Source organism: Cibotium barometz, chromosome 53 (assembly GCF_041138505.1).
Source record: "Cibotium barometz isolate CiBa-2024 chromosome 53, ASM4113850v1, whole genome shotgun sequence".
Lineage (NCBI taxonomy): Eukaryota > Viridiplantae > Streptophyta > Polypodiopsida > Cyatheales > Cibotiaceae > Cibotium > Cibotium barometz.
The window spans coordinates 35,210,188-35,234,851 of record NC_141098.1 but is presented as its reverse complement, the minus strand read 5'-3'; the positions used below and the strand labels follow the sequence as shown (position 1 = coordinate 35,234,851).

At 45.3% G+C, this 24,664-nt stretch overlaps 1 protein-coding gene across 4 annotated transcripts in view; it reads right to left on the bottom strand.

The window, feature by feature from the left end:
- Nucleotides 1-286: 286 nt before the first annotated feature.
- The window catches only part of LOC147608563 (splicing factor U2af large subunit B-like), a 45,440-nt gene continuing 21,062 nt past the window's right edge, over nucleotides 287-24,664 (bottom strand). For all 4 annotated transcript variants that reach the window (XM_086789552.1, XM_086789554.1, XM_086789555.1 and 1 more), the window contains exons 13-19: nucleotides 19,751-19,826; nucleotides 19,540-19,628; nucleotides 19,395-19,458; nucleotides 19,131-19,295; nucleotides 1,381-1,462; nucleotides 1,081-1,148; nucleotides 287-763 (exon numbers count right to left, since the gene is read on the bottom strand). In XM_086789552.1, the coding sequence (XP_086645678.1) occupies nucleotides 626-763; nucleotides 1,081-1,148; nucleotides 1,381-1,462; nucleotides 19,131-19,295; nucleotides 19,395-19,458; nucleotides 19,540-19,628; nucleotides 19,751-19,826 (682 nt within the window). In that variant the 3' untranslated portion in view covers nucleotides 287-625. The remainder of the gene's footprint in view (nucleotides 764-1,080; nucleotides 1,149-1,380; nucleotides 1,463-19,130; nucleotides 19,296-19,394; nucleotides 19,459-19,539; nucleotides 19,629-19,750; nucleotides 19,827-24,664) is intronic.

Below are 24,664 nucleotides of genomic sequence, written 5' to 3'. Positions count from 1 at the left end.
CAAACCACTACACATCGTAATCTCTCTTTTTTTAATGTGAGTTGGTACTGAAATACATGCCACAAAGGTAGTTTCGGACTTTCACCCACCGCCTCTACTTCCAGAGGTGTGGGTGCTACCACTCAGCAGGAGGCAACACATCATATTTTTACAGGAGGAAGCAACACGTCATATTCTTAAAGCAGCCACTAAGTCACGATGTTGTAATACTTAACCCAACCCTTATCAGCACAACCAGAAATATAATAAAAACATACTTGCACTACATGTACTTTCAGGCAGTCACTGAGTTGCAAATTTATTTGTAATCTCGAAGCCTAGTAGCACAACCAAAGGAAAAAACTTTTCATCCTACATGTCACATTCTTAAGCCGTCACCAAGTTGCAATGTTAACACCATTGCCTTCCACATTTTGAATTAGGCACAACTTTGAAGGCATTAGAAAAATTTGTCTATAAGCCTCTAATCGGTACACTCAGATTTTATGTTTTATGTCTGCATAGACCAAGTTCTACATGCTGGACTGTTTCAACTCTTAGTAGCTCAAGGGCTGTGCCGCCAACTAGCTCATCTACTCACACTAAGGACCTCAAGGAGGCATTCTACTATTGCTGTCAAAATGTTTTAACTATCATACTCTCCTCTTGAAAATCTATCTTCTGGATAATATACAGCAAGTACAGTGTTGCCCCCAAACTTCCTTCCGTGCAATACCTCTTTTGCCTTTGCGGCTTCTTTCTCGTCACTGTACTCCAAAAACACCTATAAACATAGATCATGTTATTTAAGCCTATGAGGCACAAGAATATCGCACAAAACATGCATGCGCCATATGCACACGCAACACACTGCACGCATGTGCACGCGCACATGCGCATGCACGCGCACATGTCAGATCACTAGAGTAGACTCACATGACCTTAAACAACAAATTATGGCACAACAGTACAGATCCTCAAAAACTAAGGTACTACATAAAAAGCCTAGTCCACTGCTCCATAGGCTGAAGAACACGCAAATTATTTGACCCTAAGAATTAGTCAATCAATAACCTAAGAATTAGTCGATCAATAACTTACCTTCCCTACACCAGGGCCATTTTCTCCACTGGGACTCGGTCTGGGAATCACTAGGTTTACAAGAGTTCCTGCAGGGATAGATGCAATCAGAAAGATATCATTTTGTAGGACCAAAGCACATAATAAAACAAAATATATTGTCCCCGGCATGTTGGTGAGGCGGTTAGGGGGTTGAAGTGGTCACAGGTTCGACCCCCCTTCACTGCAGTGGTGGATGTTGCAAGGAATAGCGAGCTCTTGCCCGACTGCATCAATGTACCCATAAATTTCTTCAAAAAAAAGGTGCAATTAAAAACTCACCATATTTGCCACATTCCTCTTTCATGTCATCATAGATCTCTTCATATACATCATCTTCCTTCAACTCATCAAGTGTCACCACCTGTGTAAACAGCTATCGAGGTTCAAGTAATCGATTACATGAAAAAGATCATCATGACAGTGCATAGTATAAGAAGCAAGCCAAATATGTTCGTCAAATCTGAGGCTTTCCATCATCACCTAAGCGAAAAGGAAGCACTTGACAACCAGCGTGTGGATAACACTGAATTGTTGGAACCACCAACATATCTTGGAGACTTGCAGCAGCACAGAGACCAAGAATACATCACTCTCCATCACCCAGAGGGTGACATAGCTTGTACAGAGGAAGCCTCAATACAAAGCATACCGCATACACAGACCTCAGACATCTTTGCCAAATATAGGGGGGATTTCAAATTTGGACCAATGAAAGAAGAGATCACCAACCCCCTCTGTAGTTCTGTCATCCTGGCTCAGTGGGTGTGCAGCTCTAGTAGTACAAATGTCATTAGCTTCATAAAATATGGTACGTGGCTTCATCCTCATTTCTTTTATTTGAAGCTGTATGGCTAGAATCCTGTGGGGATACTAAGTGGCAGTAAACTCTTTCCATGGCCATGAATCCGATAAGAAAAGGGCCACATGCTGTTGGTCGTCATACTCCATGAGGCTTTGCAAGACCATGAGGCTCTGCAAGAGCCAAAGTCTTCCCTGAATAAGCAATGCAAGCGACCTCGAATTTTATAGAATGCTGGATGATGAAGTAGGGAATGCTCCTCTGTTTTTTCCTCCTGTATGTCACAGCTCCCAGTACTAACGCACCAACTCTACCTCACAGCCTGTCTCTACATGGAGATGATACTTGCAGCTGCCCCAAGAATAACTTCAATGGGAGGTGACTATTAACACTCTTCCACTCCTTGAGAAACGAACTGCACACACACACACACACACACACACATTATTAACGTCTACGGAAGACCTGAATGGTCTATGAGACCAGAAAGCTGTTACATGTGATCCAGGTCAAGACAACATGAAAAAAGTGGCAGTGTCTGGCTCTGACTAGGGACTATGCTCTCTCCGAGGACTCCCCACGTACATGGTGCTAGCCTGCCACGGGTTTAGAGGGTGCTCGGGGATGTCTGGTGTGACAACACCCTCAGAGAGAGAGAGAGAGAGAGAGAGAGAGAGAGAGAGAGATTAACGTCTTCAAAGGACCCGAAAGGTCTATGAGACCAAAGATTAATATAATAGCTCCTTGAAAATGTTGATCCATGGGAAAACTGAAAACTGAAAGAGAAAACTAGCTACTAATTTTATGAACACATGTCGATGAGAGAAGGTAGTAGAGGTTGATGGTACTAGGGTTAGCACAAGATGAGCCTAAGCTAAGGTGGATGGAAGATGTTCATGGTGTGTGTGTGCGTGTAGAGAGAGAGAGAAGCTAAGGTGGATGGAAGATGTCCTTGGTCTGTGGGGGTCTCGAAAGCATCCCACTGGCTCTGACTCCCTAGGTGCTGTCTAAGTGTGATCTCTCAACGATGATGAAGCTCCAATAAGTACAGAACCAAGCATCTCTAATCTTCATATACTGCATGTGCCATGACCCATGAGGGAGGGCCAAATCCATCTCAGAAAAGGCAATGAAATCTCCCGTGAATCTCATAGTAGGATGGCCATCTGAACACAGTGCTCCTCTGTCTCCACCTCCCCAGAAATGTCCTTTGCTCAACCATACTCAATCCGTAGATGATGAGATGATACTCTCGACTGGCCAACGGCGATCCGCATGGCATGTCATGTGTGTCCGTGAAGGTATCCATGGCTCACAATGAAACCATCCTTGGGAACACATAGGAAGTGCTCTGCGTAAAACTAAAGCTTTGTAGGAAGCTGTAGTGGGGACAAATATGTGCGGCTCTTGTGAAGCAATGTCAGATCAAGGCAACTAAGACAATTGATCTCTTGCCTGGAGAGATCCAACAAGAGGGAGTACAGAGTTTTACTCAAAGCGGGGGAGGCAGTCCATCTAAAGACCAACGATCAAACCAGCTGACCACCCGTGAGTACCAAGACCTGCTATGTTCCTCTCTTGTAAGCTGCATGGAGGACTCAAGGGCCAAACGTGGAAGGTGGTCTGCACTGAAAGTATACACTCGGCATGTGTACATGATATTCTGAAATAGTGCATCTGTGACTAGGGGTATGCTCCATACTCAGCCAAGACAATCTCACGTCGCACTAATGGCTTATTCCTGATAATGCATGAAATCATCATCAGGGGTATGCTCCATACTCAGCCAAGACAATCTTTTTTTTTCCAGAAAGGAGACTTCTATAAAATATGAAAACTTTTACAAAATGGAGATTTCACACCAAGCAAGGTGGAGATCTCAACCAATCAGGAGCCTTGTGCTGCCAATAGGGTCCCGAATGAGAGGATGTGAAAAAGATACCAATGTCCCTCTCTCATAAACTAGGCGCGCTTCCTCTCCGCAGCCCTCGAAGATCCCTGGATTCTGGCCCAGGTAGCCATAATGGTGTGAATAATATCACTCCAAATCCTGCAAAGACACCGAGAAACAAGAACTGGAGTACCCTCAATGGCCTCAGTGCATCTAGCCTTCCAGATATTCCAGGTTGAGTCTTGAGATGCTAGCAATAATCTCCCAAGTACTGTCTAACCTCTGTGCCGGAGTGACAAAGTGTGAAAGTGCCAAATCCTGAAGACAACACTGCCAAATGATAGAACCAAAAGAAATGATAGCATCCCTCTTAATCCTACCAAAGAGGGGTGCAATCGCAAACCTAACCCTCTGTTCTTCCCTGCATTCCCATAAACAATGGTAAACTGACTCCGAAACTCCTGCACATCTAGGGCATGCTGGGCAAGCACCAGTAACAGACCTCCACTGATTGGTGGTCAGACCACCATGAAGGGAAACCCAGATAAAGGAGGAAATATGTGGCTTCCTATAAGAGTGCCACAATCTCCGCCAAAATGCCCTCTAAATGTCAATCGAAATGCCGTAAGACTCCCAATGGGGTCTAAGAGTAGGGACACTCTGAATGTGTCCCAAGATAAGATGTCTGGCATTCCACACCGTATAACTGAAAAAAGGCATGCTTTTCAAAGGATTACAAAGCATCCTTCCACTCCCACTCACCGGGGTCCCAAGGCAAATGTCTGATAGGGCAGCCACCATACAACCAAAGGCTAACACTCTCTGTGATCATCCCTAGGGAGGGGGGGAGGGAGGGAGGGAGGGAGGGGGGTCAACAAAGACGTGCTTCCCTAACCTGCCAACAACTCTGACTGGACGAATCTGGGGCCCCTCAATAAGGTCCTTAACATCACATCTCTCTAGCTGCCATCCATCCTGTATAGAAAAAAAGACCCGTACATCATCCTCCCTAGGCAAGGAGATCCCCATAACGTGAAGAGGAACACCTATATCTCTGCAATCCTCCGACTAGAACCTCTCAAATGCTGCGTGATATCCAATCTCTGCACCTCGGTAAGCCTCTGAAACCTCTTCCAAGCCAGCACTGTGGGGCATAGGGTCTCCTAGCCAGCCCAGAGAATATGCATAGCTGCCCCAATAGGCCTACCATGCACATCTAAGATCAAATCATTCCACAGAATGGGCTGCCGGTTAGCTTCCTCCGCTGAACGCAGGGGGATGTGTACCAAAAAACTCCTCACGCAATCCCAGGCCCATAGGAGGGACCTAACCAGGGGGCATGAAGGGGAGCGGTGAACTGCATCTGAAAAAATAAAGCAAGAGCTGAGAGTCCAATCACCTCCGCGAACAGGGACACACTTCATGATCTAAAGTCCTTCCACGGCTCAATGCCTGGAAGAAAGCCCCTAACAACAAGCTTACAGAGCAAAGTCTTACATTGCACCTCGGGGTCAATGATATTCAATCCCCCTTCCCGCTTAGGCCTGATAATGGTTTCCCAAGCAACTCTGGCCTTGGTGTGTGCATTTCCATCAAGCCCTGACCAAAGAAAGTTCCGAATAAGGCGTTTTATTGATGCTGGCAAAGAAGGGGATTCTATCCCAGTTGTATCACACATCCAAATTAATAAAGCAATGAAAAAGAGTCTTTCAGCGTACTTGGTTTTTGTGCGTGATAGTCTTGTGCCAAATCATCAAAATGTGGATGTTATGTCTAATGATAGGCTGAATTTTCTTAATGCATTCAAAGACTGTTTTGCTGACTCATTGCCCGATGAATTACCTCCCCAAAGGCCCGAAGATCATCGCATAGATCTTGTGCCAGGTAGTTCTCCTCCTAACAAACCCGCATACCGAGTGAGTGCGTCACAACAAGAAGAAATCATGAAGCAGGTAAACGAGCTTTTAGAGAAGGGTTTGGTTCAGCCCAGTTCCTCACCTTACTGCTCTCCTGTGCTTCTTGTTCAAAAGAAGGACGGATCATTCCGTATGTGTGTAGACTATAGAGCTTTAAACAAGCTTACCATCAAGAACAGATTTCCTATTCCACGTATTGATGATATCTTGGATAAGCTTGATGGTTCGGCTTGCTTTAGCAGACTTGATTTGAAGAGTGGTTATCACCAGATACGCGTGGTGCCACAAGATGTCCATAAGACTGCATTCAGGACAGCCTTCGGATTATATGAATTCTTGGTAATGCCTTTTGGTCTCACCAATGCTCCTACTACTTTTAATCGTATGATGGATAGGATATTCCGACCCCATCGCAAGTTTACATGAGTCTTCTTTGATGATATCTTGGTTTTCTCCAAGAATGAGCAGGAACACAGAACTCATTCGGTCACAGTGTTCGAAGAGTTGCGGAAGCATAAACTTTTCGTCAATGCCAAGAAAAGTGAGTTTTTCCTTTCAGAGATTCATTATCTGGGACATATTGTATCCAACGATGGAGTTACAATGGATCCTGCAAAGATCGAGACCATTCGGAATTGGCCCGAATTGCAAAACGTACATCAAGTACGTAGTTTTCTGGGATTATGTTCGTACTACAGGCGTTTCATAAGGCATTTTGCTATGATTGCCACTCCTCTACATGATCTCACGAAGAAGAAAACTGCTTTCAAATGGACTTCAAAGGAACAGGATGCTTTCTTGCAGCTCAAGCATGCGATCATATGTGGTCCAGTATTGATTGTTCCTGACTTGCACAAGTCATTCGTGGTTGAATGTGATGCTTGTGGTGATTGCATAGGAGCTGTCCTAAATCAAGAAGGGCATGCAGTTGCATACGAGAGCCGTCGTTTGCATGATGCTGAGCTTCATATGGATATCTATGAGAAAGAGCTCTTGGCTGTAATTCACGCTTTAAAGATATGGAAACATTACCTTCTTGGAGCTGAATTTGTAGTCAAGACAGATCATCAAAGCTTGAGATACTTTCTATCTCAAACCAAGCTTTCAGAGAAGCAGATGAGAATGGCAAACTTTCTTTCCATGTTTCATTTTCAGATTGTGCATACTCCAGGAAAGAAAATGTGGTGGCCGATACAATATCTAGGAGGCCTTATATTGCTGCAGTCTCAGTGGCCTCTCATGGAGATTTATCTGCTATGAGAGATTTGTATCATTTGGATGCTGATTTTTGCCAAATATGGACTGATTTGATGGCTGGTCATTCACATGCCTCTTATGTTATCAACGAGGGTTATCTCATGAAGGATAATTGCCTATGTGTGGTGAAGGATTTGCGTCCAAAGGTTATGGACGAATGTCACGCTCCACCTTATGCTGGTCATAGAGGTATTATGCCTACTACTCGTATGATTCAGAGGTATTTCTTTTGGCCAAGCATGCGTAAAGACATTGAGGCTTATGTGCGTGCATGTATTACTTGCCAAAAGGTGAAATTTGACAGGCAAAAGCCTCCAGGTTTGCTGCAGCCATTGCCTATTCCCTCGCAACCTTGGGAAAGTATCACGATGGATTTTATTATGGATTTGCCTCGATCCCAGCATGAGAATGATGCTATTTGGACTATTGTGGACAGGTTTAGCAAGCAAGCTCACTTCTTGCCCGTCAAGAAAACCATCAAAGCTGATCATATGGTAAAGCTTTTTCTTGCTAATATTTTCAAGCATCATGGTATGCCTAAATCCATTGTTGGGGATAGAGATCCCAGGACTACAAGCCTATTTTGGAGGGCTTTATTTGATAATATGGGTACTAAACTTGAGTTTTCATCAGCTTATCATCCCCAAACGGATGGCCAAAGTGAAGCTGCAAATTCAGCCGTATTGGGTTTATTGAAGTGTTATGTGGCAGATCAAAAGAGTGCATGGGAGAAGTATCTTCCACTTGTTGAGTTTGCCTACAACAATACGATCCATGCTTCCACAGGAAAGGCTCCGTTTGAGATTATTTATGGCAAAGTGGTATTGCCACCCATCCTTCCTACAAAGGATGAGATTTTTGCAGCTGATGAATATGTTCGTGACTTGGATGTTGCCTTTGGTCAGGTGCGAACAGCCATTGCAAGATCTCAGGATAAGCATAAAATGGCTGCTGACAAGCAAAGAAGGGACATGGAAGTCAAAGAAGGTGATTGGGTATTGCTGAAATTTGAGAAGGCTACGCTTCGAAAGAGACCAGGACGAGAAGGATCATATCCTAAGCTTTCTCCTCGCTATTATGGACCCTTCAAGGTGATTCACAAGATCAATGAAGTGTCCTACAGGCTTGCTTTACCTAGTCATTGGAAGATTCACAATGCTTTTCATGTGAGTCTATTTCGGAAATATGTGGGGCCAGATCTTGATGAGCCTCACAGAAGATCCGCCAGAGATTGAAGAGCTTGAGGAGATCCTCCAGCCAGAACAGATTGTTTCTCACAAGGAGAGAAAGCTACCTGCAGGAAAGCTTTCCAGGAGATACCTTGTGAAGTTTAAGAATTATTTGCCTATTGATGCCAAGTGGATAAATGAGGATTATTTTGCAGATTATCCACAATTGTTGCAGGCATATCTTGAGGCTTTTCAGTTGAGGTCAACTCTTTAGAAGCCCGGGGGGATGTCACCAATTAGCCGACCATTTAGTCCATCTCCAGTTTTTGCGTCTCGTTCACTTGAGGCCAGGCCTGTGTCTCGTGTGAAGAGGCCAGTATTTTGCTGACATGGACGGGAGCCAGACTGGTGCCACCCGTGTGTTAGCAGGATGGTGTCGTATGGACGGGAGCCAGACCGGTGCCACCGTGTATGACCTGGACTGTGTTCGACCCATGGGACTGTCACGCCATGGAAGAGCCAGTATTCGTGCCGTGTTTTGCCTATGGGACTGTCACACCATAGGGAGACTCGTGCCTGGAACTGTGTCTTACCTATGGGACTGTCACTCCATAGGAAGACCAGGTTTTTATGTTTTATGTCGTGCCAGTTTTGTGCCGACAGATATTTTGTACTTGTTCCATGAACGGGAGATATGTCCATGTTACTATTTGCACATGCACACATATTTTGCATGTTTGAAACTGTTTTCGCATGACATGTATTTGTGTGTTTGCCTGCTTGACGTGTTACTTACTGAGCGGGGACGCCTGCCAGTGAGTCGTGAAGTTTGCTCTGTATTCTGACGAGTTTTGGTGCATGTGAACAGGTGGTAAGTATGTCGCACATATTGTTTTAATGTTTCATATTCTAACTTTTTATTTTATAAGGTTAGGTGTTCACATTCACTTAAATGTGGGCACCCCCTTTGGGCACCCACTTAGGGGCCAAGGTGGGGAGCCCCACTTAAGTGTGTGGGGGTGGGCATGGTCACCTACCCAAACTCCCCACCCACATGCAAGCATGGAGTAAACTCCACTTTACTTTTTTTTTTAAAGGCTCCCTCCTTCAATCGTGGATACCACCGGCGTGCTCTCCCACCATCCTTCGTAGAAAAAGAAAAAAGAAACGACCTGCGCTTCATCTCTTCGCTCCCTCAGGCTGCGCTTGTACACGGGCAAACTGTTTCTGCACTTCTGTACGTGGCTGCTCACAGGCTGCCCTACCTACTGTACTTGCAGCAGGCGGCTGCACCTGTTTCCTCTACAGGCGGCCAAAACAGGCTGCGCATGATTTACCTATTCAGCTGGCAACTGCACTTCAGGCTGCTGGCTGCGTTTCTGTACAACCAGCCAACCAACTCTTGTGCGTGTAATCCCAGGCGGCTGTTTCACTAGCTGCGCTTCTGCTCTCCAACAGACGCCTGCTGAACAGGCTGTACGTACTGCTGATAGCTACGCCTGTTTACTACAGGCATCTACACCACCTTCCCTCCTACAGGTGACTACGTAAGCTGCAGCCAAATACTACACCTCTCCAGAAGGGGCATGTGCCAACACTAGCAGGCCGCACTTGTCTACTGCAAGCGCCTCCTTTTCCCTCTTCATCTGGTGGCTGTATTCCTACAGCCAGGCGATACCTCTCCTAAGGCGGCTGCTTCATCTTTGTTTCCAGCAAGAGGCTGCACTTCCTTTCCATAGGCGGTGTTTTCTTTCTTCAAGTGGCTTCATCATACCACAAGTATTGGTTTTCTATCAACCATCTACAAGTAAGTGAATTTCAGATTTCAATAAAGTATTTTATGTTTAAATCTGATAAGGGATTCATCCCGCTCGGCCAACACCCGTTCGGTGCCGGGTTGTCCAAGCTCTATTGGAGAACCTCGGTCCAAAGGTGCTGAGATCGGGAGAGCCAGGCGTTAGTACGAGAGCGCCTGTTTGTGCGTGGTCTCGGAACACCAGTGAGGCGCTCTCCGCGGAGTCCAGTGAAAGCACAGGACCGTAGAGATTGGACCACGCTAGTGGTCGTTCTGCTTCAAGCTTCTACATCGAAATTCGACTTCGAGCCTACTTGTTTGGTACTGTTTTCATATGTACATGGACATTATCTGGTTCTTGGAACCCATGGAGCATTGTATTCATTAAATACTCCCAATAAATATATCATATATTGAGGGGGGGTCGGCCCGTTCCGGCCCCAGTGCTAGTGTCCATCTTTCCATTTCATTTCATTTAAATTTCAAGTTGTATTAAGTTGTCCATTTCAAATTTGTGGTTTTAAAGTTGTGCTATTAAGCGTGTGGGTGTCCAACGGAGTCTTTCCCACTTGACGGGATCGGTTTCATTGGTATCAGAGCACGGTTGTTTCCCTCTTCCTAGTGGGGAAACGAACCTGTGTACTGGACATCCCGCTTTTAGCAAACTTAAAACACAATGGACAGCCAAGGCAACCCTTTGGAAGTGCCAAATTCGAGGGGTCCATCTAGTGCTTCTCGTGGGTCTTATGCCCTGCGAGGTAGACACAAGCCCCTTGAAAGGGTTATTGATAGTGAATCCAAGGGTCAACTGTCTCCAGGAAAGACAGTTATGCTTGAACAAGAGCCTGATGCTATGAGGGCTGAAATGGAACATATGAGAAAACTTTTGCAGGCTCAAGAGCAAGAGTTAAAGTTTTTACATGAAGATCCCCATCTACAAAGTGCTATTGAAGCCAGGAAGGCTGATGCTATGGTAGATGTAACTTTTGAATCAATGGCTCGCGAAGTGGGCAAGAAACCAAGGGAGTTGGCACTTGCCTATCTCCTTCGCAAAGGTGATATCAAAGAGGGGGATGACGGAGAGCTGAAATTCAGAAATCCACCTCGTTTAAAGCATGGAGATCCCGCATCCCAAAGGCTGAAATCTTTTATACAAAAGGAAGAGGTGACTGTCACCTCTCGACATGCATCCTCTCCACAAGGCACAAAGCCTGATAGATATATGTATGCCAGTGCTCATGGAGGGCATGAAAGTCACATGCATGCAAGACATGTATCTCATGGTGACAGGTCTACTTCCAGAAAAATTTTGCCTTCTGAGTTGTCTCATGCAGAGACATTGCCATATGCAGGTAAGTCACATGCATCTGAGTTTCGAGTTCGTGGAGCACATGCCACCGTGCCCCATGAAGCTTCTATGACGGCCCATGGAGCCCATGCAGACAGGGCTGCCCCATTGGATAAGGGGAAAAGAAAAAGATAAGACCATGAGCCTCATGCCAGGAAGCTCAAGGAATTCAAAGCAGGTGACAAATCTGTTAAATTTGATGTCTTTCATGGTGAACATGATGCTTCTAAGGTGTTAGCATTTGTGGCACAGTTCGATATTGCTTTTAGCGATGAGGACTTCATAGAAAAGTCAAAGGTGCGCCATGCTAGCATGTTTTTGAAAGGGGCTGCTGCTCATTGGTGGATCACTGAAAAGATCACCAAGGATCCCATCTCCACTTGGAAGGAATTCAAAGACAGATTTTATGCTCAATTCTTGCCACCAAATGCAGAGCAAACTCTCACTCAAAAGTGGGACAAGTTGGAACAAAGAGACAATGAAAGTGTGCAACAGTATGTTAACAAATTCTGGAAAGTGTTGCTGGAAGTGACTCTCTTTATGCAAATCACTGAAGATAAAAGAAAGAGGAAGTTTCGTTCTAGACTGCAACCAGCATATAGATCGGGTATTGAATTGCACCCGAAACATACATTGCAACAACTCACAGCTTCTGCTCTTGCTACGGAGCAATTGGTGCTCAAGATTAAGCAGGATCAAGGAGGTTCCAAGGGAAAAGACAAGGCTGTCCCAAATCAGCAAAAGGGTGGACAGCCACCTAAAAAGAACTTCCAGGAGCCTTACAAGGGTGGTAAAGCTGAAAATAACACATCTAAAGAACAGGGCCCAAGGAAGAACAAATTTGGATTAACCCCGAAGCAAAGAGAGCAATATGCCAAGGATGGGAAATGCTTTTCTTGTGGTAGCAAAGACCACATGTTTCGGCAATGCCCAGATCGCAAACCAAAGCACGAGGACAAGCACACCAAAGCTAATGTACATGCAGTTCCTGGTGTGCAAGGAAATACAGGTCATGATGCAAAAGAGCGTATGGTTTGCAAGGCTTGGGAGCAAATCAAGGATCAGCCCGCACTCTTTATGTTTGATGACTGTGCAACTGACAATTTCATCTCTATGCAAATGGCACCTGCATTGGGTATTGAGGTTGAAAACATGGGACCTCAGATTAAAGCTGAAGCTGCATTTATTGGCAAAGAGGTGCAGGTTACCCCTTTGATAGGAAAGTTGCGCATCCATATCCAGGGCTACCTTGATAATGAGCATTTCTTAGTTGCTCCACTGAATGGATGTGATGTATTGTTGGACAAGCCGTGGCATCATAGGCTTGAGCCCCACAAAGACTACAAGTCTAATATGATTTCTTTTATGCATAAAGGCCGCATGCATTTTATTGATGCTCGCAAAGAAGGGGATTCTATCCCAGTTGTATCACACATCCAAATTAATAAAGCAATGAAAAAGAGTCTTTCAGCGTACTTGGTTTTTGTGCGTGATAGTCTTGTGCCAAATCATCAAAATGTGGATGTTATGTCTAATGATAGGCTGAATTTTCTTAATGCATTCAAAGACTGTTTTGCTCACTCATTGCCCGGTGAATTACCTCCCCAAAGGCCCGAAGATCATCGCATAGATCTTGTGCCAGGTAGTTCTCCTCCTAACAAACCCGCATACCGAGTGAGTGCGTCACAACAAGAAGAAATCATGAAGCAGGTAAACGAGCTTTTAGAGAAGGGTTTGGTTCAGCCCAGTTCCTCACCTTACTGCTCTCCTGTGCTTCTTGTTCAAAAGAAGGACGGATCATTCCGTATGTGTGTAGACTATAGAGCTTTAAACAAGCTTACCATCAAGAACAGATTTCCTATTCCACGTATTGATGATATCTTGGATAAGCTTGATGGTTCGGCTTGCTTTAGCAGACTTGATTTGAAGAGTGGTTATCACCAGATACGCGTGGTGCCACAAGATGTCCATAAGACTGCATTCAGGACAGCCTTCGGATTATATGAATTCTTGGTAATGCCTTTTGGTCTCACCAATGCTCCTGCTACTTTTAATCGTATGATGGATAGGATATTCCGACCCCATCGCAAGTTTACAGGAGTCTTCTTTGATGATATCTTGGTTTTCTCCAAGAATGAGCAGGAACACAGAACTCATTTGGTCACAGTGTTCGAAGAGTTGCGGAAGCATAAACTTTTCGTCAATGCCCAGAAAAGTGAGTTTTTCCTTTCACAGATTCATTATCTGGGACATATTGTATCCAACGATGGAGTTACAATGGATCCTGCAAAGATCGAGACCATTCGGAATTGGCCCGAATTGCAAAACGTACATCAAGTACGTAGTTTTCTGGGATTATGTTCGTACTACAAGCGTTTCATAAGGCATTTTGCTATGATTGCCACTCCTCTACATGATCTCACGAAGAAGAAAACTGCTTTCAAATGGACTTCAAAGGAACAGGATGCTTTCTTGCAGCTCAAGCATGCGATCATATGTGGTCCAATATTGATTGTTCCTGACTTGCACAAGTCATTCGTGGTTGAATGTGATGCTTGTGGTGATTGCATAGGAGCTGTCCTAAATCAAGAAGGGCATGCAGTTGCATACGAGAGCCGTCGTTTGCATGATGCTGAGCTTCATATGGATATCTATGAGAAAGAGCTCTTGGCTGTAATTCACGCTTTAAAGATATGGAAACATTACCTTCTTGGAGCTGAATTTGTAGTCAAGACAGATCATCAAAGCTTGAGATACTTTCTATCTCAAACCAAGCTTTCAGAGAAGCAGATGAGAATGGCAAACTTTCTTTCCATGTTTCATTTTCAGATTGTGCATACTCCAGGAAAGAAAATGTGGTGGCCGATACAATATCTAGGAGGCCTTATATTGCTGCAGTCTCAGTGGCCTCTCATGGAGATTTATCTGCTATGAGAGATTTGTATCATTTGGATGCTGATTTTTGCCAAATATGGACTGATTTGATGGCTGGTCATTCACATGCCTCTTATGTTATCAACGAGGGTTATCTCATGAAGGATAATTGCCTATGTGTGGTGAAGGATTTGCGTCCAAAGATTATGGACGAATGTCACGCTCCACCTTATGCTGGTCATAGAGGTATTATGCCTACTACTCGTATGATTCAGAGGTATTTCTTTTGGCCAAGCATGCGTAAAGACATTGAGGCTTATGTGCGTGCATGTATTACTTGCCAAAAGGTGAAATTTGACAGGCAAAAGCCTCCAGGTTTGCTGCAGCCATTGCCTATTCCCTCCCAACCTTGGGAAAGTATCACGATGGATTTTATTATGGATTTGCCTCGATCCCAGCATGGGAATGATGCTATTTGGACTATTGTGGACAGGTTTAGCAAGCAAGCTCACTTCTTGCCCGTCAAGAAAACCATCAAAGCTGATCATATGGTAAAGCTTTTTCTTGCTAATATTTTCAAGCATCATGGTATGCCTAAATCCATTGTTGGGGATAGAGATCCCAGGACTACAAGCCTATTTTGGAGGGCTTTATTTGATAATATGGGTACTAAACTTGAGTTTTCAACAGCTTATCATCCCCAAACGGATGGCCAAAGTGAAGCTGCAAATTCAGCCGTATTGGATTTATTGAAGTGTTATGTGGCAGATCAAAAGAGTGCATGGGAGAAGTATCTTCCACTTGTTGAGTTTGCCTACAACAATACGATCCATGCTTCCACAGGAAAGGCTCCGTTTGAGATTATTTATGGCAGAGTGGTATTGCCACCCATCCTTCGTACAAAGGATGAGATTTTTGCAGCTGATGAATATGTTCGTGACTTGGATGTTGCCTTTGGTCAGGTGCGAACAGCCATTGCAAGATCTCGGGATAAGCATAAAATGGCTGCTGACAAGCAAAGAAGGGACATGGAAGTCAAAGAAGGTGATTGGGTCTTGCTGAAATTTGAGAAGGCTAGGCTTCGGAAGAGACCAGGACGAGAAGGATCATATCCTAAGCTTTCTCCTCGCTATTATGGACCCTTCAAGGTGATTCACAAGATCAATGAAGTGTCCTACAGGCTTGCTTTACCTAGTCATTGGAAGATTCACAATGCTTTTCATGTGAGTCTATTTCGGAAATACGTGGGGCCAGATCTTGATGAGCGTGTCACAGAAGATCCGCCAGAGATTGAAGAGCTTGAGGAGATCCTCCAGCCAGAACAGATTGTTTCTCACAAGGAGAGAAAGCTACCTGCAGGAAAGCTTTCCAGGAGATACCTTGTGAAGTTTAAGAATTATTTGCCTATTGATGCCAAGTGGGTAAATGAGGATTATTTTGCAGATTATCCACAATTGTTGCAGGCATATCTTGAGGCTTTTCAGTTGAGGTCAACTCTTTAGAAGCCCGGGGGGATGTCACCAATTAGCCGACCATTTGGTCCATCTTCAGTTTTTGCGTCTCGTTCACTTGAGGCCAGGCCTGTGTCTCGTGTGAAGAGGCCAGTATTTTGCTGACATGGACGGGAGCCAGACTGGTGCCACCCGTGTGTTAGCAGGATGGTGTCGTATGGACGGGAGCCAGACCAGTGCCACCCGTGTATGACCTGGACTGTGTTCGACCCATGGGACTGTCACGCCATGGAAGAGCCAGTATTCGTGCCGTGTTTTGCCTATGGGACTGTCACACCATAGGGAGACTCGTGCCTGGAACTGTGTCTTACCTATGGGACTGTCACTCCATAGGAAGACCAAGTTTTTATGTTTTATGTCGTGCCAGTTTTGTGCCGACAGATATTTTGTACTTGTTCCATGAACGGGAGATATGTCCATGTTACTATTTGCACATGCACACATATTTTGCATGTTTGAAACTGTTTTCGCATGACATGTATTTGTGTGTTTGCCTGCTTGACGTGTTACTTACTGAGCGGGGACGCCTGCCAGTGAGTCGTGAAGTTTGCTCTGTATTCTGACGAGTTTTGGTGCATGTGAACAGGTGGTAAGTATGTCGCACATATTGTTTTAATGTTTCATATTCTAACTTTTTATTTTATAAGGTTAGGTGTTCACATTCACTTAAATGTGGGCACCCCCTTTGGGCACCCACTTAGGGGCCAAGGTAGGGAGCCCCACTTAAGTGTGTGGGGGTGGGCATGGTCACCTACCCAAACTCCCCACCCACATGCAAGCATGGAGTAAACTCCACGTTACTTTTTTTTTTTAAAGGCTCCCTCCTTCAATCGTGGATACCACCGGCATGCTCTCCCACCATCCTTCGTAGAAAAAGAAAAAAGAAACGACCTGCGCTTCATCTCTTCGCTCCCTCAGGCTGCGCTTGTACACGGGCAAACTGTTTCTGCACTTCTGTACGTGGCTGCTCACAGGCTGCCCTACATTCAGTACATACGACTGTACTTGCAGTAGGCGGCTGCACCTGTTTCCTCTACAGGCGGCCAAAACAGGCTGCGCATGATTTACCTATTCAGCTGGCAACTGCACTTCAGGCTGCTGGCTGCGTTTCTGCTTGTGCGTGTAATCCCAGGCGGCTGTTTCACTAGCTGCGCTTCTGCTCTCCAACAGACGCCTGCTGAACAGGCTGTACTTACTGCTGATAGCTACGCCTGTTTACTACAGGCATCTACACCACCTTCCCTCCTGCAGGTGACTACGTAAGCTGCAGCCAAATACTACACCTCTCCACAAGCGGCATGTGCCAACACTAGCAGGCCGCACTTGTCTACTTCAAGCGCCTCCTTTTCCCTCTTCATCTGGTGGCTGTATTCCTACAGCCAGGCGATACCTCTCCTAAGGCGGCTGCTTCATCTTTGTTTCCAGCAAGAGGCTGCACTTCCTTTCCATAGGTGGTGTTTTCTTTCTTCAAGTGGCTTCATCATACCACAAGTATTGGTTTTCTATCAACCATCTACAAGTAAGTGAATTTCAGATTTCAATAAAGTATTTTATGTTTAAATCTGATAAGGGATTCATCCCGCTCGGCCAACACCCGTTCGGTGCCGGGTTGTCCAAGCTCTATTGGAGAACCTCGGTCCAAAGGTGCTGAGATCGGGAGAGCCAGGCGTTAGTACGAGAGCGCCTGTTTGTGCGTGGTCTCGGAACACCAGTGAGGCGCTCTCCGCGGAGTCCAGTGAAAGCACAGGACCGTAGAGATTGGACCACGCTAGTGGTCGTTCTGCTTCAAGCTTCTACATCGAAATTCGACTTCGAGCCTACTTGTTTGGTACTGTTTTCATATGTACATGGACATTATCAGGTTCTTGGAACCCATGGAGCATTGTATTCATTAAATACTCCCAATAAATATATCATATATTGAGGGGGGGTCGGCCCGTTCCGGCCCCAGTGCTAGTGTCCATCTTTCCATTTCATTTCATTTAAATTTCAAGTTGTATTAAGTTGTCCATTTCAAATTTGTGGTTTTAAAGTTGTGCTATTAAGCGTGTGGGTGTCCAACGGAGTCTTTCCCACTTGGCGGGATCGGTTTCACTTGTAGTCATTAGGGTCAATGGGGTCTCCTACTTTATGGACAGGGACGATAATGTTGGTGTTCCAAGTGGGGAGGAAGCCTTCCTTCACACAAGGCTGAGAGAAAGAAAGAAAGAAGATATATTTGGAATACTAAGAACATAGAAACATGAGAGTAGCATCAGCTCCCAGTACATGGTATACCACTCTCCTAAACATCAAGCATGGGGCTAATGAGTATGGCCCAGAGGCCTTCCTCAGCTATGTCACACGGAAAGGTAGCTCGATGGCGGTGGAGCATGTCCTGGATCCAGAGCTGATGAGGGGATCGTGGCCGACGGCCGGGGGCGTCGGGCACGCTAGAGTGCAGAGGCCCGATCCGAGGTAACTCCTCTCAGGCGTGGTAGGTCCGGAGCAGCTTGAGGTGGGTCCACAAGATCCAATATATCGGTGTCCTTCACCTCCTGGGTCCGGAAGGAACTGGTGATGGTTGGTTGGCAAGGACGGGGACAGGGTCGTTAGGGCCGAAGCTCTCTCAAGAAAGTGTCCCTGTGTCTAAAGAGCTCAAGCAAGAAGATGCCTAGGCAACACTGGTCCGGGAAGTCAATGATCCTAGAGAGTGGACGAAATCCCTCACAAAACAGATAGTGAAACCTCTCGCGGATCTCATAGTATACCGGGCAACGGCATATGTAATGCTCCTCCGTCTCAAACCCTGTGTGGCATAATCGACAAATCCTCTCCTCTCTTGGTCTCCGTATGAGCTTCCCGGCTTTGAAGATGCGCTCAGCTCTACCTGTCTCCATTCTAAGGCGGTGGGATGAAACCCGTATCTGGCCAATCGCAATCCGCATGGCATGGGACATGTAAACACTCAGGTAGCCCGGCTGCTAGATGAATCCATCCTCAGTGAGCGTGAGGAAGTGATCTCTGTAGAAGTGCATCTTTGTTGAGAGAGAGAGAGAGAGAGAGAGAGAGAGAGAGATGTTTTTACGTCTACGGAAGGCCCAAAGGGTCTATGAGACCGGAAAGATGTTACATGTGATCCATGAGTAAACTGGATGTCAACACACACACACACACTCTTACAGAAAAACAACAAAGGCTGGTTAGAATAAAGATACCATCAGTGAGCAGACAAGCTAAGATCTTCATAGCTTTAAATCAAACCAGTTCATACACTCACTTCCCACATGTAAGAATTTGTTTATCAATATTTTCTTATTGTAAGTGATTATAAGAATTTGTTTATCAATATTTTCTTATTGTAAGTGATTATATAACAAGGAGATCATCTCTCTTGCAACCAATTAGTAACATGCCTAGCTTTGAAGCCTACTGTCATGCGCCAGGACTGAAACCATTTGCAGACACCCCAATGAGAAACGAAACACACCTGCCTCATGCAAACCACCTTTGTTGGGGCCTCAAAAGCCAAAGTCATCCCAGTTGTCATGCCAGGCATGATTCCAGACATGAAACCTGCAGATAGTCCTGGCATCATGCCTGGAAAGCCTGCCAGAGCTACTGCTGCACCACCACCCACTTGCAGAGCCAACTTCTGCGATTACATATTGTGATAGGAATGCCCTCAGGGTTAAAATCCTCTCAGCCACATAAGCTCATCTTTTTACAAGGAGAATGATACTAAGTGGAATACCTGCATAGTTATTTGTTGCTGAGCTTGTGTGAGTGCATCCAGTTGATCTGGTTTTGGTTGCCCACTGCACAAATAAATCAGAAAAATTTAAGCAGACGATGTGTGCATTCCATTATGTTGCACAAATGCAGCACCCTTCTTTTACCTTGCTGTTGCTCTTCGAACTGTTAAGGTCTTATCACCCATTTTCAGCCCATTTAGTGCTGCACATGCCACATCAGTTACAGCCGGATCCTGATATATAGTGAACCAAATATAATCAATATGAATTACACTCAACTATTTATGGCATCCACCTTACATGCATACTTTAAGGCCACATCTTGCCAAAAAAAAAAAACTAAGGTTTAAGCCACCTGATAAACACAAAACCCGTAGCCTTTTGAGTTGCCTGTATCTTGATCTTTCACCAGGTCGAATCCACGGAGTGGCCTGCATGATAGAAAAGCCAAATCTCTACTTCAAAGAGCACTAATTTAGTATGTAAGGTACATCAAAGTATAGTATTCGTATACTTTCAAAGGCACAAAGATGGTGAGTGTGCAGCCTCAAAAAAAAGTTCTATAATACATTGTCATTCATTGAGACTCATGGAAAAGAAATATTAAACATTTTCCCAGACACTAATTGTACATTCGCAGTCCAAGCATAAAATGAAAAGACAAAGAAATGGCCTCCACTTCCAGTGGGCATAAGGGACTCCACATTTTCTCGTCCAACCTCTGCATCGGTGATGCACTGCACTCAACCCTCCCGCCCGCCCGCCCCCCCCCCCCCCCCCCCCAACACCCCCACCAAAAAAAAAAAACCCCTCTCTTTGCTACCCATATTTCCCAACCCCCACCACCTATGATTGATGGCTCGAACTTCGCAACAAACAAGCCAAAGATTACAAGGATTCTCTCAAATCCATGGAACAACAATCATGAAAGAGATGTAAACAGAACACAAGGATAATCATCTGACAAATATTGAAGAGCTCCAACATTCTGTCTTCAACAGCAAGGAGTTGCTTAGATTAAGGTTGGATAAGCACTTGCACAGCAATCCCAACCCCAGCCCCCCATCCCCCATCCATGGAACAACAATCATGAAAGAGATGTAAACAGATGTAAACAGAACACAAGGATAATCATCTGACAAATATTGAAGAGCTCCAACATTCTGTCTTCAACAGCAAGGAGTTGCTTAGATTAAGGTTGGATAAGCACTTGCACAGCAATCCCAACCCCAGCCCCCCATCCCCCGCCTCATCATGCCTCCCCTCCCTACACTAATGATAACACAATTAACATGATTAATCTAAGGTGCATGATACCTAAGTGAACTCATAATGATGAGTGTGCGCTAATTAAATTGCACTTGAGTTAATTACACTACAAGATAGATTAATTTGGACACACAGAGAAACTTGAGAACACCCTTAGGCTTGTACATCAATGTGGGATAATTCCCTTTGCTCATGTGGCTTCATGCTAGACTTTTCTCTTGTTTGGCTAACTCAACTCACTCCCTATCTCTTCCTTGTACACTTTGGCACCACATTTCTCAACAAATCACACACATACTAGACATGAGACACATGACACACTTATCTTATCCACACCTAAGTGTGGGTTCACACACACTAATATGCACTAATACACTTAGCCTATTTAGAGTCTAGACGTTGCTCACATAGACACAAGTGGGTAAAGTTTAAACAAATAGGAATACACGTACACGATGGGTACACACATGGAGACTCCAAAATCTTGTCTCTCCCCCTCCCACCCATATTTCTTCCCGCTGCCATTCTTCCCTCCATGTTTCATTTCCCACCCTTTTTCCTGTTCACTATGGTCATCCCCTCTTCTGTCTGTCGTTTTCACATCTCTCTCTCTCTCTCTCTCTCTCTCTCTCTCTCATGGCATATCTCATCATGGAATGGAAAATAAAACAGAAAGAAAACATAAACATAGCTATCTCACTGAGGTGATACAAAACTGTCCATGGAAACTCATCATGGAATACTAAGAACATAGAAACATGAGAGCAACATCAACTCCGAGTAGATGATATACCACTCTCCAAAATATCAAGCATGGATATTATTGTATCACTTTGGTCTCATAGGCCCATTGGGTCTTTAGTAGACGCTTAATATATCTTTCTTTCTCTCTCTCTCTCTCTCTCTCTCTCTCTCTCTCTCTCTCTCACACACACACACACACACACGACATGATTTGGGATGTAATGGCCCTATGTGGTACAGTGATTGGCCGAGTTCGTGCACCAGGTGCACTCTCTGGGGACATACGCAGTATTAATGGAGTCAAACAAGGTTGCCTACTCTCTCCAGCACACCCTGGTCAATACATTGATGAGATAGAGGCCTTTGTGGACAGCTTTGGAGGCAAAGGCTCATTGCTCGCGCATGCTGTGGTCCCCATATTGTTGTGTGCAGATGACATTGTCTTGATCTCAGGTTCAACAAAGGGTTTACAGACACACTTGGATGCATTGGAGAGGTTTTACAGGGAGAGAGACCATACCGTCAACATTCGCAAGACTAAAGTCATGGTCTTTAACACATCCTATGATGTTGCATCACGGCTATCCTTCTTGTACGGGGATGCTATTGTGGAGATTGTCAAGAGGTATGTATACCTCAGAGTGACCTTTGTGGCCCTTGCTTTTGCATGACCATGGCCGCCACTGATCGACTAGCCAGAGGCCACACCTCCCTAGCCCGTGTAGAGAGGCAGTATTTCCAGGGCCACTTCATGGAGCCCTACACCAAGTGTTGGCTTTTTGACACTTCCGTACACCCAACAGCCGGGGCAGCTTTTTGGGGACCAAGGCTAGGGGAGGCTACCTGGAAGAGCATAGAGAAGCCGCGGGTTATGATGATGTCATGCATGATCAGAAGCAAGATATCGGTGCCACATAAGGTTGTGCTATCAAAGTTCAGAGTGGCCCCACTCGCCATACGTGCCCTATTTCAAACCATCACCTAAATCCAACATGTATACACTCCATAGGGATTGCCTTCCGAGGTTGGCACTAGAGTCATCTGTACAATTACATCAAGAGCAAGAGAGGGAGCGGGTTAGGTTGGCTAGACACCATCATTATCCTCGCCAACATGGTACTCAGAGGTAGTCAACTAGTTTGATGCACAAAGCCTCCACATGAACCGTCTCCCCCCTTCTCAATATAATCTAGCCGAATCGTCCGGTACAATCTGTTGAGGCTTTACATACAACACACATGGAGTGGTTCCTTCCTCCAAGCTTGGCATGAAAACCAAGCCTTAATGGGCCCCAAGGATGGGATAACAAGATAAATCCAAATCCATATGTCACGTGCCGAACATATCATGATTGGCCAGCTCAGGATGTCTTCTCACCGCCTCAGAGTCAAGAGTGACGAAACCGATGATACCCCACATGAGGACCGTGGATATGCAAAGTATGCACCACAAGACAGGCACACTACATGCTTAGCTACTCGACCTACTATAAGATATGAGGGAGATTCCACTGCCTCTTTCGTGAGGGGTTTTTCGTGAGGGGTTTGGTCCACTCAAAAAGGAGATGCCGTTTGATGATCAGAGATGCCTTGCAAGTACTTACAAGAGCTCAAACGCCATAGTAGAGATGCATTACTCAGATAGCGTATGGAGAGGCAGACCCAAAATGATACTTTCCAGAGGGTCATTCTAATTTTTCCAGTCATACATCCATATCAAAACCCATCGCCCACACTAGCGGTCTGGTCCTACGCCCTATAGGGGTCCTCAATGATAGACCTTGATCTATTTTGCAGGCCGAAGACTAGTACTCCTTTGCCTCCATATGTGAAACTCAGTGCTATGGACAGCCCACAGTCAGATAGTGGCAGGGCAGATATGGCCAAGATTCCGTATGCTTCAGCTTGTGGCAGTCTCATGTATGCCATGGTTGCTACTAGGCCGGACATTGCATTTGCAGTGGGAGTGGTTTCTAGATACATGGCCAACCCTGGCAAGAAGCATTGGGAAGCAGTGAAAGGTGTCATGAGATACCTGAAGGGCACACAGGATATGTGCATTTGTTTTGGCAAACAGGATGCATTAGTGCATGGTTACACGGATTCGGATTATGCCGGTCATCCAGATAACCGGAAGTCTACTACCGGTTATGTGTTTACATTCACAGGAGGTGCTGTGTCATGGATATCCAGGATGCAGAAGTACACTGCCTTATCTACTACAGAGGCCAAGTATATTGCAGCCACAGAGGCTTGCAAGGAGGCATTATGGCTATCTCGTTTAGTAGTTGATTTGGGTTATACAGGGGATATTCCATTGTTGCATTGTGACAGTCAGAGTGCCATCCAGTTGGCAAAGAACCCTGTCTTTCATGCAAAGACGAAGCATGTGGATGTGAAGTATCACTTCATCAGAGAGGTAATAGAGAACAAGCAAATTTAGCTTGTTAAGATTCATACGGATGACAACCCGGCTGATCTGTTGACAAAGAGTTTGCCTCCGGAGCGGTTTGCTCATTGCAGACACTTGATGGGCATTGGATGAGGCCAGTTTCAGCCTTGATATGGCTTTGTATATTATCATGTACATGCTGATTTTTTTTTCCTTTACTTAAGGGCACTTTGCCTTTAAGTGGGAGGTTGTTGGAGTAAAGGCATTATGCCCACCCTTATAGTGTGTACAAGCCCATAAGTTATAGTACATAGTACACTTAGTACTTTTAATGTACTAAGTGCACTATGTGTACTAGTGCAATATACATGTGTGATAGGGGAGTCACACACTGACACTTGGTGAGTTGACTTATCCCCACAACTCTCTCTCTCTCTCTCTCTCTCTCTCTCTCTCTCTCTCCCTTGTTTGTCCTTTGAGTTTCAATGTCGTCAGGTGGTCGTGTTGGTTGTCTTGCTGCTGTGTTGCTGTTCCTCTCAAGCGTTTGCTGGGTCGGCAGTGTGATGGCCTTGTTGTCTGGCGACTGCGTGCTCTATCGCCTTTCCTAGGTGATTCCATTGCCTGATGTCGGGTTTCTGCCCCGACAACTGTTTTTATTTTTGGTTCGCTCTCTTTGCCCTGTGCTGCTCTGCGCAACGAGCGACTGTTGGTGGCTGCACGACGTCTGTGTCTGGAGGCTTGCTGCGCTTTTTGCTTGAGGCTGCTATGCCTGCTGGAATCACCTCCTTGCTGATGGAGATAAGTGCCTGGATGCTTGGGCTGCCTAATGGCACTGAGATGCCCTTTGTTGTAAAGCTTGTGTTGA